The sequence below is a fragment of the Scyliorhinus torazame genome, chromosome 4 (assembly GCF_047496885.1).
Source record: "Scyliorhinus torazame isolate Kashiwa2021f chromosome 4, sScyTor2.1, whole genome shotgun sequence".
In the NCBI taxonomy this organism is placed as follows: Eukaryota; Metazoa; Chordata; class Chondrichthyes; order Carcharhiniformes; family Scyliorhinidae; genus Scyliorhinus; species Scyliorhinus torazame.
Genome location: NC_092710.1, coordinates 336,427,554 through 336,442,942, shown reverse-complemented (window position 1 = coordinate 336,442,942; position 15,389 = coordinate 336,427,554). Strand labels below are relative to the sequence as shown.

Below are 15,389 nucleotides of genomic sequence, written 5' to 3'. Positions count from 1 at the left end.
TTTTATATTGTTTGCCCATGTTCTTCCTCCTGAAGTTCATCCACCCTTTTCCATGTGACTACTAACTCTATCCTGAATAATTGCTTCCAGAAGCTTCCCCACACTGAAGTTAAACTGGCTGGTTTGTAATTGCTGGAGCTAACCTTGCAACCTATTTTAAACAAGGGCGTATCATGTGCAATTCTCTAGTCCTCTGGCACCTCCCCTTGAGTCTGGAGAAGACTGGATGATTATGGTCAGCAATTTCCACTCTCACTTTATTCAATATACTGGGATGCATCACATCCAGTCCTGGTGCCTGGTCAACTTTCAGTCCTGACAGTCAATTCAACACTTCCTCCTAAAAAATATTCAACGCTTCTGGGGACAGATCTTCCTCCTCCGTCAGTATGGCCTGGGTACCATCTACCTTGGTAGAGCCAGATGCAAAATATTCATTTAGTATCTCAGCCATGCCTCCTGACTCCATGTGTAAATTCCCTTTTAGATCCAGAATCAGAGAACCCTTTTCCCACCCTTTTACTATTTAAATGCCGATAGAAAACTTTGGGATTCCCGTCTATGTTGGCTGCTGGTCTTTTCTCATTATCCTTCTTCGCTTCCTGAATGTGCTTTTTCGCCTCCCCTCTGAACCTTCTGTATTCCTCTCGATTCCCAACTGTATTTTCCACCTGAAACCTGTTACAGGGACAGTTTTCTTCCTTATCTTACTTTCTATCTCCTTTTTCGTCTAGGGACTCTGGATTTGTTTGCCCCACCCTTTTCTTTTTAAGGGACTATGTGTCCGGACCATTTCCGTTTTGAAGGTAGCCCATTGTTCAGCTACAGATTTTCCCGCCAACCTTCCATTTCAGTCTAACTGTCCCAGCTCTGTTCTTGTCCCATTGACGTTGGCTCTCCCCCAGTCAATTACTCTGACTCTGGATTATCCATTGTCCTTCTATCGTCATCCCAAACCTTCCGGCAAATAGAGAGTCTGGCCTCGGACTGCCCTCCACTTCACCAAAAGCTCTTTCTGATAGCTTCACTACCTCGTGTGGTTGGCGATATGCCTTTCACTGTGTCGTCTGCCAGCCCAACACCCTACTCGAAGACTGTCCTGGGGTGCCGACCCGAACTTTCAGCAATGTGCTACCAGTGGAATGGATGACTGGGGGATAGGGGAAGACAGATGAAGACATTGGGGGACATAAGAGTTCAGGGAGGAGAAAACGATACAAAGGGCAGGCTGCACAGCAAATAGGAAGACTTAGCCGAGGTGGAGCAGGGGATAGATTTTCACTATTGGTCTCTAATGTCTTTGCTGAAAGTTCAGAACAAAAGCAATGGAAAAGCAGAAATAATGAGAGGAAACTCAAGCAGATGTGAATGCCCACTCAATGCAGGGAACCGCAGAGGAAGACTGAGGTGTGATCAAAACACAAGGATAGACCTAGAAATTAAAGTGAGACTAAGGTCATATACTCCTTGACCTTTAACATAGTCAGAGTCATGGAGAGGGATAGGAACAGACAGTATGGGAAGGTATTTAATTGGGGGAGGGGAAATTATACTGCTATTAGACAGGAGCTGAGGAGCATAAAGTGGGAACAATTGCTCTTGGGGAAATGCACAACAGTAATGTGGGGGTGGTTTATGGAGTACTTGCTGCGAGTGCTGGATAGTTTTGTCCCACTGAGACGAGGAAGGAATGGTAAGGTGAAGGAGCCTTGGAAGACAAGAGTAGTCGAGCTTCTAGTCAAGAGGAAGAAGGAAGCTTACGTAAGGTTGAGGAAGCAAGGATCTGGCTCGGTTCTAGAGGGTTACAAGGTAGTCAGGAAGGAACTCAAAAATGGACTGAGGAGAGCTCAAAGGGGGCATGAAAAAGCCCTGGCGGAAAGGATTAGGGAAAACCCCCAAGGCGTTCCACACTTATGTGAGAAATAACGATTTTCAGAGTGAGAGTAGGGCTGATCAGGGATAGTGGAGGAAACTTGTGTCGAGAGTCTGAGGAAGAAGGGGAGGCCAGAAATGAATATTTTGCTTCAGTATTCACTAGAGAGAGGGACCTTGTTGCTCATGAGAACCAGATTAATAGACTTGAACAGGTTGATATTAAAAAGGAGGATGTGCTGGAAATTTTGAAAAGCATCAGTATAGATAAGTCCCCTGGGCCTGACGGGATATACCCAAGGTTACTACGGGAAGCATGGGAGGAGATTGCTGCACCGTTGGTGATGATCTTTCTGTCCTCACTCTCCACTGGAGTAGTACCGGACGATTGGAGGGAGGCGAATGTTGTTCCCCTGTTCAAGAAAGGGAATAGGGAAATCCCTGGGAATTACAGACCCATCAGTCTTACATCTGTGGTGAGCAAAATATTGGAAAGGATTGAGAGATTTATGATTATTTAGAAAAACATAGTTTGATTAAATATAGTCAGCATGGCTTTGTAAGGGGCAGGTCATGCTTCACAAGTCTCATTGAATTCTTTGAGGATGTGACGAGACACATTGATGAAGGTCGGGCAGTGGATGTGGTGGAAATGAAATGAAAATCGCTTATTGTCACAAGTAGGCTTCGAATGAAGTTACTGCGAAAAGCCCCTAGTCGCCACATTCTGGCACTTGTTCAGGGAGGCTGTTACGGGAACATGGATTTCACTAAGACAATTGATAAGGTTCCCCATGGTAGGCTCATTCAGAAAATTAGGGGGCATGGGATACAGGGAAATTTGGCTGTCTGGATACGGAATTGGCTGGCCGAAAGAAGACAGCGAGTGGTAGTGGATGGAAAGTATTCTGCCTGGAGGTCGGTGACCAGTGGTGTCCCTGGGGATCTGTTCTGAGACCTCTGCTCTTTGTGGTTTTTATAAATGACTTGGATGAGGAAGTGGAAGGGTGGGTTAGTAAGTTTGCCGATGACACGAAGGTTGGGGGAGTTGAAGATAGTGTTGAGGGTTGTTGCAGGTTACAACAGAACATTGGCAGGATGCCGAGCTGGGCTGAGAAGTGGCAGATGGAGTTCAACCTTGATAAATGTGAACTGATTCATTTTGGAAGGTCGAATTTGAACGCTGAATACAGGGTTAAAGGCAAGGGCCGGGATTCTCCGACCATGCGCCTCCCTATTCTCCAGGCACCGTTTTAAGGGTGCCAGCAGGATTCCCGCCACACCGATCGGCAGCCGTTGACAGCGGCCCCTCCGCCGATTCTCCAGGCCCACGATGGGCCGAGTGGCTGTCAGGTATTGCCCAGGCCCGCCGGCGTGAATTACTCACCTCAGACACGGCGGGACCTGGCAGGTAGGTGTGCGAGTGCCGTCCTGGGAGGGGTGGGGGGTGGATCCGACCCCGGTGGCAGTGGGGGGGGGGGGGGGGGGGGGGCGGGACACTGTGGCCTGCGATCGGGGACTACCAATCGGAGGGCGGGCTGGTTCTGTGGGAGCCTTCTTTCCTCCGCGCCGGGCCCCAGTAGGGCTCCGCCACGTTGCCCGGGGGCCGGCGGGGAGAAGGGAACCCCCGCGCATGCGCGGAAATACACCGGCCGTTCTGCGCATCTGCAGAAATACGCCGGCCGGTCCACGCATGCATAAACCCGGCTCTTCGGCGCCGGCTGGAGCTGCGGGGACGTCTCCGGCGGCAACCTAACCCCCTAGAAAGGTGAGAATTCCTCACTTTCGGGGGCTGTTGATGGAGTCGCTGGCGCCGCTTTTCCCGCCGGCGTGGGGCCATAGTCCCATTATTAGAGAATCCCACCCATTATTCTTGGAAGTGTGGATGAACAGAGGGATCTTGGGGTCCATGTACACAGATCCCTCATAGTTGCCACCCAGGTTGATAGGGTTAAGAAGGCGTGTGGTGTGTTGGCTTTCATTAACAGGGGGATTGAGTTTAAGAGCCGCGAGGTTTTGCTGCAGCTTTATAAAACCCTGGTTCGACCACACTTGGAATATTGTGTCCAGTTCTGGTCGCCTCATTATAGGAAAGATGTGGATGCTTTGGAGAGGGTACAGAGGAGATTTACCAGGATGCTGCCTGGACTGGAGGGCATGACTTATAAAGAAAGGTTGAGGGAGCTAGGGCTTTTCTCACTGGAGCAAAGAAGGCAGAGAGGTGACATGATAGAGGTGCACAAGGTAATGAGAGGCATGAATAGAGTGGATAGCCAGAGACTTTTCCCCAGGGCAGAAATGGCTGTCACGAGGGGACATAATTTTAAGGTGATTGGAGGAAGGTATAGGGGAGATGTCAGAGGTAGGTTCTTTACACAGAGAGTGGTGGGTGTGTGGAATGCCCCAGCGGAGGTGGTGGAGTCAAGAGTCATTCGGGATATTTAAGCGACTCTTGGACAGTCACATGGACAGCAGTAAATTGAAGAGGTGTAGGTTAGGTTGATCTTAGATTAGGATAAATGGTCGGCACGACATCGTGGGCTGAAGGGCCTGTACTGGTCTCTGTTCTGTGTTGAGACTGCAATGTAGAGTAAATACTGTGAGGAAGAAGTTGCAAGTCCAAGGATACATCCATCGTCAGCACAATCCCTCTGCAGTTATCCAGGCTGAAACCTGCCACGGTCCGCTGGCCTGTGGGTAAACAAAGAGAATCTGCAATGAGTGCAAACAGGGAGGTGGCAGGTTAACAATTTCAGAAACAGAAAGATAGACAGTACCAACTCAGTCTATTATTCAGACTAGCAGCCCTGTGACTCACCATTCAGAAATACTTCATTTAAGATCTTCTGTAAGGTAGCAGCATTGATCTCTGGCTTCTGTGATTCAAAGACACAGCACTGTTATCTGGGAAATCATTTTTAACATTAGGCTTAACGCTCTGGGACTGGGTGTACAGTGGGTCACACACTGTCCTTTCCCCTCTGGGACTGGGTGTACAGTGGGTCACACACTCTCCTTTCCCCTCTGGGACTGGGTGTACAGTGGGTCACACACTGTCCTTTCCCCCTCTGGGACTGGATGTACAGTGGGTCACACACTGTCCTTTCCCCTCTGGGACTGGGTGTACAGTGGGTCACACACTGTCCTTTCCCCTCTGGGGCTGGGTGTACAGTGGGTCACACACTGTCCTTTCCCCTCTGGGACTGGGTGTACAGTGGGTCACACACTGTCCTTTCCCCTCTGGGGCTGGGTGTACAGTGGGTCACACACTGTCCTTTCCCCCTCTGGGACTGGGTGTACAGGGGGTCACACACTGTCCTTTCCCTCTCTGGGACTGGGTGTACAGTGGGTCACACACTGTCCTTTCCCCTCTGGGACTGGGTGTACAGTGGGTCACACACTGTCCTTTCCCCCTCTGGGACTGGGTGTACAGGGGTCACACACTGTCCTTTCCCTCTCTGGGACTGGGTGTACAGTGGGTCACACACTGTCCTTTCCCCCTCTGGGACTGGATGTACAGTGGGCCACACACTGTCCTTTCCCCTCTGGGACTGGGTGTACAGTGTGTCACACACTGTCCTTTCCCCCTCTGGGACTGGGTGTACAGTGGGTCACACACTGTCCTTTCCCCTCTGTGACTGGATGTACAGTGGGCCACACACTGTCCTTTCCCCTCTGGGACAGGGTGTACAGTGGGTCACACACTGTCCTTTCCTCCTCTGGGACTGGGTGTACAGTGGGTCACACACTGTCCTTTCCCCTCTGTGACTGGATGTACAGTGGGCCACACACTGTCCTTTCCCCTCTGGGACTGGGTGTACAGTGGGTCACACACTGTCCTTTCCCCCTCTGGGACTGGGTGTACAGTGGGTCACACACTGTCCTTTCCCCCTCTGGGACTGGGTGTACAGTGGGTCACACACTGTCCTTTCCCCCTCTGGGACTGGGTGTACAGTGGGTCACATACTGTCCTTTCCCTCTCTGGGACTGTGCGTACAGTGGGTCACACACTGTCCTTTCCCCCTCTGGGACTGGGTGTACAGTGGGTCACACACTGTCCTTTCCCCCTCTGGGACTGGGTGTACAGTGGGTCACACACTGTCCTTTCCCCCCTGGGACTGGGTGTACAGTGGGTCACAAACTGTCCTTTCCCCCTCTGGGACTGGGTGTACAGTGGGTCACACATTGTCCTTTCCCCTCTGGGACTGGGTGTACAGTGGGTCACACACTGTCCTTTCCCCCCTGGGACTGGGTGTACAGTGAGTCACACACTGTCCTTTCCCCCTCTGGGACTGGGTGTACAGTGGGGCACACACTGTCCTTTCCCCTCTGGGACTGGGTGTACAGTGGGTCACACACTGTCCTTTCCCCTCTGGGACTGGGAGTACAGTGTGTCACACACTGTCCTTTCCCCCTCTGGGACTGGGTGCACAGTGGGTCACACGCTGTCCTTTCCCCTCTGGGACTGGGTGTACAGTGGGTCACACACTGTCCTTTCCCTCTCTGGGACTCGGTGTACAGTGGGTCACACACTGTCCTTTCCCCCTCTGGGACTGGGTGTACAGTGGGTCACACACTATCCTTTCCCCCTCTGGGACTGGGTGTACAGTGGGTCACACACTGTCCTTTCCCCTCTGGGACTGGGTGTACAGTCGGTCACACACTGTCCTTTCCCCCTCTGGGACTGGGTGTACAGTGGGTCACACACTGTCCTTTCCCCCTCTGGGACTGGGTGTACAGTGGGTCACACACTGTCCTTTCCCCTCTGGGACTGGGTGTACAGTGAGTCACACACTGTCCTTTCCTCTCTGGGACTGGGTGTACAGTGGGTCACACACTGTCCTTTCCCCCTCTGGGACTGGGTGTACAGTGGGTCACACACTGTCCTTTCCCCTCTGGGACTGGGTGTACAGTGGGTCACACACTGTTCGTTCCCCCTCTGGGGCTCGGTGTACAGTGGGTCACACACTGTGTTTCCCCCTCTGGGACTGGGTGTACAGTGGGTCACACACTGTCCGTTCCCCCTCTGGGACTGGGTGTACAGTGGGTCACGCACTGTCCTTTCCTCTCTGGGACTGGGTGTACAGAGCATATTCTGTGCCCTTGCCACCCTCAGTGCTTCCTCCAAATGGTGTTGAACATGGAGGAGGCACTGATTCATCAGCTAATGGTGGCCGGTACGTGGTAATCAGCAGGAGGTTTTGAAAATAATTAACCCAGGGCCACCAGCTGCTTGTGGTGTGGAGTCCCAAGTTCACAACATGAGCATTCAATCATTTTCTTCTCTCCCGTCAACCCCACGGGTAGGATGGCGAGGCTACAGACGGAAATAAATCGAGGATTAAAGAACTAGAACCTACCTGAGCAGTGGGTGACATAGGTGACATGGGCAGAGGCATCCCCTCTGACCAACTGTGATGGTGTTTGTTAGTTTGGAATTGCCAGGCCTGGAAGGAAATAAAAGTGTGGGTGAGCGAGGACTCAATATAGTGGCTCCTGGTGTGATCAGTATAAAGTGAGAGTGAGGAGAGGGATAGTGCGTGAACGTTAGTGATTACTCACAATGATTCATCAATTGTTGGGTCGTGTGTGCCTATCAGGATGGTCGCGGTAACCTCGGTCTGTCTTGAATTGACACTGCATTAGTTCGTATTCCCAGGAGCAACCGCGTATTCCAGGAAAAAAATCTATTTACAAGACTGAATTCCACAGAAACCTTCCCATTCCGTTGGCTCCGGAGAGATTCACAACATAATAATAATCTTTATTGTCACAAGTAGGCTTACATTAAGACTGCAATGAAGTTACTGTAAAAATCCCCTCGTCTCCGCACTCCGGCGCCTGCTTGGGTACACTGAGGGAGAATTCAGAATGTCCAAATTACCGAACATCTTCGGGACTTGTGGGAGGAAACCGGAGCACCCGGAGGAAACCCACGCAGACACGGGGAGAACGTGCAGACTCCGCACAGTGGCCCAAGCTGGGACTCGAACCTGGGACCCTGGCGCTGTGAAGCAACAGTGCTAACCACTGTACTACCAGGCCGCCCGAGCTTAGGGCGGCTGCGGAGGTAACCGCTGTACCAATCCAGCCCATTGTCTGTGCCAATCGAGGGAACATAACTGCCAATAACACAGCACAAAATCTGGAATCGTTTCAGTGGGAGGAATGGGAAAGTCGTACCAGTGTGATGCCTTTGTGGAATCTGGAATTGTTTTTAAGAATGTTTAAAAAGAGATGCTCCGGAGGGTGAATGCCTCCACCCTGTAAGGTTTTCGGTCAATTCGGCTTTTTGGACTGCCCAAGAATAAAACCCAGAGACTGTAAACTGACTTTTCAGCCAAGAGAACGTAACCAGATTTCCCAGCAGGCTTGGTCCGCTGAGCTGAGTAGGGGCATAGGTATTTACAAACCCCCCCCTAGGAGCTACAAGGAGGAAGGAGCCAGACAACGAGATAAGATTAACACACAGACAAAGGGTCACGGGAATACACAGGGGGCCTGCCTGCAAGCAGGACAATGGGATGGTCATAGCCCCATGCAGATGTAAATGACCTGGCCTCCACCAGAGCAGAATCCAATTAACACCCCATCAACATAGCAAGGTGAGAATAGCAGCCATCTCCGGAGCAGCTGGAAGACGTTTGAAAATCTTCACAAGAGAGCCTAACCTTGTTATCCTAAAAAGCAGACTGTCTGGGCTCAGTACATTGCGCTGGAAAAGCCCCTTGAAGATAAGCGGTAGAAAAAACCAAGTTGGAGGCGGACCTGGGGGAGGTACTCCAATCTTGACAGAAGCCACCGGCAGGAACTCACTGGGAGGAGGGGGCGGAGTCGGCGCCAAATTCAAATCGCGGACGGTAGAAAAAACCAAGTTGGAGGCGGACCTGGGGGAGGTACTCCAATCTTGACAGAAGCCACCGGCAGGAACTCACTGGAAGGAGGGGGCGGAGTCGGCGCCAAATTCAAATCGCGGCAGGTCTGCCTGGCTGGAAGGAGCGGACCTGCGAGGAATACCCGGAAGCAAACAGCTCTGACCGGCTCAAAGGGGGCGGGACCAGCGGGAACTTTAAACTTGGACTGATACAACGCAAAGGAGGAGGAAAACCCGGAAGTCGACAGCTCTGACCGGCTCAAAGGGGGCGGGACCAGCGGGAACTTTAAACCTTACCAATTCAATGCAAAAGGGGCTGGCCGAACACAGGAAAAGCCTGGTAAAACGGGTATAAAAGGGGCTGTGTTTCGATTGAGGGTCTCTTGGCTCGACCTCTCCACCTTTGACTTGACCTCTGCAGCCTGTGACCGTAAGTACCCTGCAGCAGCTTGCGAAACTCCCTCGACCTTGATAGTGGTTGAGGCTTTGGGGAAGGGGACTTGATTTGTGTTCTGTGTCATTGCTAAAACTGTGCAACAATAAGATTTTTTCGTTGTGTCCGTTATAGTACTTTCTGAATAGACTTAGTTGTGTTAGAGTTTAAGATTTTATTATAATTTCTTCTGTTTGATGATTTTGACCTGGGTTTTGCAATAAACCTTGATTTGCTGATAATTGGAGTCGTTTAAATTCTTCAATCTCTCACCAGCGATCTCTGACCAAGTCATTGTTAAAATATTCCTCACCTTAATTCCGGGTTCAAGAATCTAGGGTCACCTTGAGCGATTCACTCAGGACAGACTGCTGGTTAGGTAATAAACAGCAGCGTCCTATTCTCTCTCTTGGGAAAGCTACTCCAGCGAAGTAGGAACCGGGTGGGTGTTGCACCACCGGCAAGAGAGAGAATCACCTGGGCATTGGTAGGGGTCTGGATATCTGTGTGATATAAGCCTCAGGCTTCCGGTTAGGGATAAACGGCAGGCTTGATTCAGTGCTCTCTCCCGCGGAGGTGTCCCAGTGCGGCATCCCCTGGCCTCTGAAGTTTCAGTGCCAGCTGGAGAGAGACACACACAGATACTCAAACCCCAGATATCGGCCCAGTAGTGGAGTGGCAGAGATGGCACCCTCTACAATGGCGACCGCGGCAGGACCCCGGTGGTTTGGAGTATGTGACTTGGCAGAGGGGGTGAGGGAATGAAGTAAAATGGAGGAGAGAATCTCCTCGTATTTGTGGCAAAAGGTCAACCTCACCAAACCTTGGGTCTCAGAACTAATCAATGCGGAGCAACCGGTAATGGCAGCGGCTGCATGGACAGAAAGTAAGGCGCACAAAAAGCACTTGGAGAAGGCAGTTTGGCTGGTTTGCCTGTCCGAGCAGGTAGTCAAAACAGAGCAGGAGTTGAGAGAAGTGAGGGCCAGCGCAGGGGACAGCGCTAGCGCAGCGGAACGACTGCGGGAGGAATTGGCAGAAATTAAACAGGACAGCGCGAGCGCAGCGGAACGACTGCGGGAGGAATTGGCAGAAATGAAACAGGAAAGCGAGTCTAACCGGTGTGAGAAGGACTATCTCCACTGCCAGATAGTGGAGGGTAAAGAAAAGGAACGGAGGCTCCAGGAACTCTATGCTCGGAGTACAGAGCAGTGTAGGAAGCTGGAGGGGAAGTTCCGGGACATCCAGGCAGCGTACCGAGTGGCTCGCGAGGAAGTAGGGGACTGTGCCCATGGGCCGTGCCAGGCACGAATAACGGAGTTGGAGGAGGCCTTGTCCAAGGTCAGGGGACAGGTACACCTGGTAGGTCCAGGGGGGTTCCCAAGGGGCAAGGTGCTCCTCGCAGCGGATGATTCCCCACAGGCCAAGGGGAATAGACCGCCTCCTGAGGCACCGGGATCGTGCCCGGGTCGGCAGGCGGGGAACGGACTGCACGTTCAGGGGCAAGTCCAAGGGGGGTCGGCAGGGTACCCCCAGCTGGAGGCGTGTCCGCCTGGTTTCGTATGTGGGTCCCCATGGGATGGGGACAGACCGCTGCCTGGGATGCCGGTGATGGGGCCGGGTCAGCAGGTAGGGTTTGGACCGCCCGGTCAGGGGCAGGTCCAAGGGGGGTCAGTGGTGTATCCCCAGATAGCGGCGTCTCCTATATGGGTAGCTAGCCCGGGGACAGGGGGCTACCCAACGGGGCAGGAGAGCTGGACAGTGGGGAGGAGGAGCAGGAACCCCAGGTAGGGCAGATGTGCCCTGTCAGACAAAGAAGGTATGGTCCCCCGGCGGGGCTGGCGAATAGGGGACCGGTTGAGGGCGACATTATCATTCCTCATGGGGCATCCGCGCTCAGGGGGATGGTGGCCCACGTTCCCAGGCTAACTCCAAAAGGGGATCCGTCGCTTCATTTTATGGAGGTGGAACAGGCAGCCAGCATTAATGACTGCGACGAGGGGGAGCAAATAAGGATGCTCCTGATGACCCTAGATGCACAGCTATGCAGGACAGTGACCTCTGGGAATGGGGGAAGACCTGACACATGGGCGGCAGCACAGACTGCTGTTCTGGAGGCGATGGGCTTGAATCTGGGGAGCCCTTTCATGAGAGTGGGGGAAACCAAGCAGCAACCAGGGGAATCTCCCACCATGTTCGCAGACAGGCTGTGGATTGTCTATATGGAGGCATGCGGGATTCAAGCGGATAGACGGAATTTAGGGGAAAGAACCGCCCACTGGCTGAAGACCCTAGTTGCCAACTGTCTCCCTAACGTTAGGGCAAAAGCCGAACACTGGTTCGACCCGCAGACCCCGGCCCTTAATGAGGAAGAGGTCCTTAGGAAACTTACCCTCGCATATCGTAATGGGGAGAGGGGTGAGGACAAGCCCCTTAAGGGTAGGGTGCATGAAATCGCGCCAGCAGCCCCTAAGAGAGAGTGGAAGCATGAGGGCACCCGGACCTCCGACAAGAAACCGGTATGCTACGGGTGTGGGGAGGCCGGGCATTTCAAGAGGGAATGTAAAAACCCTAGCAAGCAGGAGAGGGCTCCCGCAGTAGAGAGTCAGACCCCGGCGGCAGGAGCAGCTGCCCCGGAAACCTTCGAGGTAAAGAAACTTTTAGCCTTTTTGCAAGGCTCAGGACAGGTGGCAATGGCAACGGGCCAGGGTCAGCCCGCCCCCGCACCCAGGGAAGCCTCCGAATGACTAGCCCCTCAGCAGCCCACCTTTCTATGCCCACTGGAGTATGGCCCGTGCGGGAGACCCTGGGTCAAGATGGAGGTCCAGGATACGGTCGGGAGTTACCTACTGGACACAGGTGCTTCCAGTACTATAGTCCACACGGACAATCCCCGAGCATCCCCTCTGTCTAGCGGGGTACCCTATAGTCTCATTGGATTTACCGGGAACGAAAAAATGGGTTTTTTCTCTGTTCCCCTGTCTATCAGGTTAGGGGCACTCCAGGCGCACTGGAAATGCGTCCTGATGAGATGGGAACAGGAGGGGAAAGGGATCCTAGGAGTTGATTTCATAGTGGCTCATCAGATCCTGGTGGACCTAAGAAATCACTGCCTGTGGGGTGCAGCAACGGAAGGGACTGAAAGGGAGTTGAGGGTAATTGACAGAGCCCAGGAGAAGGGAGCTTTGTGCGTGGTACAGCCAAAGGAAGGGTACGATTTAGAAGCCCTGGAGAGGAATACCCCGGAAGAGTTCAGGGAGTATGTCCGCAGGAATCTGGCTGCTTTTGCCACCCACAAGCATGATTGTGGGAGAGTTACTGGGACAGAGGTCAGGGTAGATGGGGACCCCATGTCCCAGCCCCAGAAACAGTACCGCTTCCCCCGGGAAGCAGAGGCAGACTTGGAGGTGGCCCTAAACTCACTGGTGCGGCAAGGGGTGTTGAGGACAATTGCCACCCATGTGAACTCACCGCTCTGGCCGGTGAGGAAGCCGGACAACTCCTGGAGGGCCACCGTGGACTACAGAGTCCTGAATAAAAACATTCCGGCCTGCGCCCCAACGGTGGCGGCCGTGGCAGACTTGCTAGGAGAAATTCCAGCATCCGCCTCAATTTTTACGGTGCTGGATATTTCGAATGGATTTTGGTCCGTCCCGGTCAGACGGGAGGACCAATATAAGTTTGCCTTTACCTTTAAGGGGCAACAGTACACCTGGACCTGTCTCCCGCAGGGATTCCATAACAGCCCGAGCATTTTCCATCAATGCATGGCCGAATGCTTAAAGGGGTTCAGTGAGCCACACAAGTTGGTGCAGTATGTGGACGACATCCTGTTGTTCACCAGTAATAGTGAGGAGCATGGGCCCCTGGTGGACGAGCTGTTAGGGTTATTGTACAAAGGAGGGCTGAAAGTTAACCCTAAAAAGGCACAGATCGGGTTAGGAGAGGTGAAGTTCCTGGGGTTAACCCTGAGAGCTGGAGAGAGAGGGATTGACACTGCCAGGAGACAAACAGTGCAGGAACTCCCAGTCCCCGTAGATGTAAAGGGGATACGGTCCTTTTTAGGAATCACCGGCTACTGCAGGGATTTCATTGAGGACTATGCCACCACAGCAGCGCCTCTGCTTAGGCTGCTGCACAAGGGGGTGGAGTGGGACTGGGACAGTAAGTGTGAGACGGCGTTCGTCCGACTCAAGGAGGACTTGCAGAAAGCCCCAGCCCTGGGAGCCATTAACCCCCGGGAGGAGTTTTTCCTGGAGGTGGCCGCAGGCAGTGATGGCCTGAGTGCCGTGCTCCTCCAGACCCGGCATGGCAAGTTGAGGCCGGTGGTATACTCCTCTCGGGTCCTCACAGACGTGGAGCGGGCATACTCCAACTGTGAGAGGCATCTGCTGGCCACCCACTGGGCGGTAAAGCGGATGCAGGTATTTGTCAGGATGGGCCCCATCACCCTCCTGACACATCACACCCCGACCCAAATGCTGCTGGACGGCAGGATTAAGGACGGCACGGTCAGCAGCGCCAGAATCACCAGGTGGACCCTCCTGCTGTCACAAATGGCCCTTCAGGTAAAAGGGCTGAATGAGCCACAGCTCGCTGCCAACCTGATATACCCCGGGGAGCCACACCACTGTTCCGTAGAAGGGGTATGGGAGGTAGGGTTCGGACTCCGGGCAGGGCTGCACCCCACAGGGAGGGAGATCTATGTGGATGGGTCCAGTACTGTAGCAGAGGGCGTCAGGTTCACGGGCTGTGGGATCTGGGACCCCGATGCAGACATAGCCCTGGCCCTTAAACTCCCCCATACACTCAGCGCCCAGCAGGCAGAGCTGGCTGCAGTGATGTATGTGGTGACCCACCCCGACCGTTTTCCCACGCCGTATACCATCTGCTCAGATAGCATGTTTACATGCAACTCCTGCACGGAGTACCTGGCTATCTGGTCCCGCCGAGGATACACCTCCTCGGATGGAAAGCCACTGGCCACAAAACCCCTCCTCGAGAAGATCGTGGCAGCAGTTGGGCAGGGGGAGGACAGGTATATCCTTAAGGTGAAAGCTCACTCCAAAACAGAGCCACGGGGCGAGGGGAACCAGAGAGCAGACGGCCTGGCTCGAGAGGGGGCTAAGAATGGGATAGCGTGGGACCCGTACGAAGAGGGACAGGTAGCGGCCGTTACAAGACAGCCCCAGAGGGGGGATAGAACGAGTTTGGCCCCAGATCTAGCCACTGCCCAGGGACAGGACCCCGAGCTAAAGAAAGTCATAACGGCCATGGGTAGGCAGGAAAGGATAGAGGGGCCCTATGGGGGAAAGGACATCACCCTGAAGGAGGGCATGCTCTTCAGGGGGGACCAGTGGATAGTGCCTTCCCAGCACCATAGGGAATTTATTGAAATGGCCCATGAGAGCCCCGGAGCGGGACATCCCGGCCCTGAGACCACCTGGCAACGGGTGGAGAGGGTGGGGTGGTGGCCGAGCCTCCGGGAGGATGCTCGCGATTTCTGTGCGAGTTGTTTGGTGTGTGCTACTAATAACCCGGATCCCAAGAAAAGAAAGGTCTCGTTGGGGCACATCCGCAGGGTGGAGGGGCCCTGGCAGTCGATACAGATCGACTATATTGGACCCCTTCCCCCAGCGGCAGGGGGTTACAAGTACTGTCTGGTGCTGGTGGATATTTTCACAAAGTGGGTAGAAGCCTTCCCCTGCCGAACAGCCACCGCAGCAGGCACAGCCAGGATATTGGTCAGGGAGGTATTCTCGAGGTGGGGACTCCCACAGTTTGTGGAGTCAGATCAGGGGAGTCACTTCACGGGACAGGTGATGCAAGCGACCCTAAAAGTCCTGGGGATTAAGGCAAAGTGGCATGTGGCCTATAACCCTCAATCCTCAGGTCCTGTGGAAAGGTTAAACAGGACCATAAAGGAGAGGATCAGGAAAGAAACAGGCAACTCGCCCAACCGGTGGGTAGAAATCTTACCCCTAGTTTTAATGGGGATCCGAGCAAGCCAGTCCAGGAGCACAGGGTACTCCCCGCACGAGCTCATGACAGGGAGGGTTATGAGAACCCCGATCCATGTCAGGGTACCTTCCCTGACAGAGGGGCAGCTTAGGGAGGTAAACCGGGACAGGTTCGCGAAGAAACTGATGGAGCAGCTGAAGGAAATTAATTGGCAGGCAGCATTTAACATGGGAACCCAGCACCGGAGGAACA

General features: G+C 53.5%; 1 protein-coding gene across 1 annotated transcript in view; it reads right to left on the bottom strand.

The window, feature by feature from the left end:
- LOC140411161 (calpain-14-like) overlaps window positions 1-15,389 on the bottom strand; it is a 506,371-nt gene that overhangs the window by 62,528 nt on the left and 428,454 nt on the right. Inside the window, exons 17-19 of the mRNA XM_072500239.1 lie at window positions 7,233-7,319; window positions 4,691-4,748; window positions 4,502-4,563 (exon numbers count right to left, since the gene is read on the bottom strand). Coding sequence (XP_072356340.1) covers window positions 4,502-4,563; window positions 4,691-4,748; window positions 7,233-7,319 — 207 coding nt within the window. The remainder of the gene's footprint in view (window positions 1-4,501; window positions 4,564-4,690; window positions 4,749-7,232; window positions 7,320-15,389) is intronic.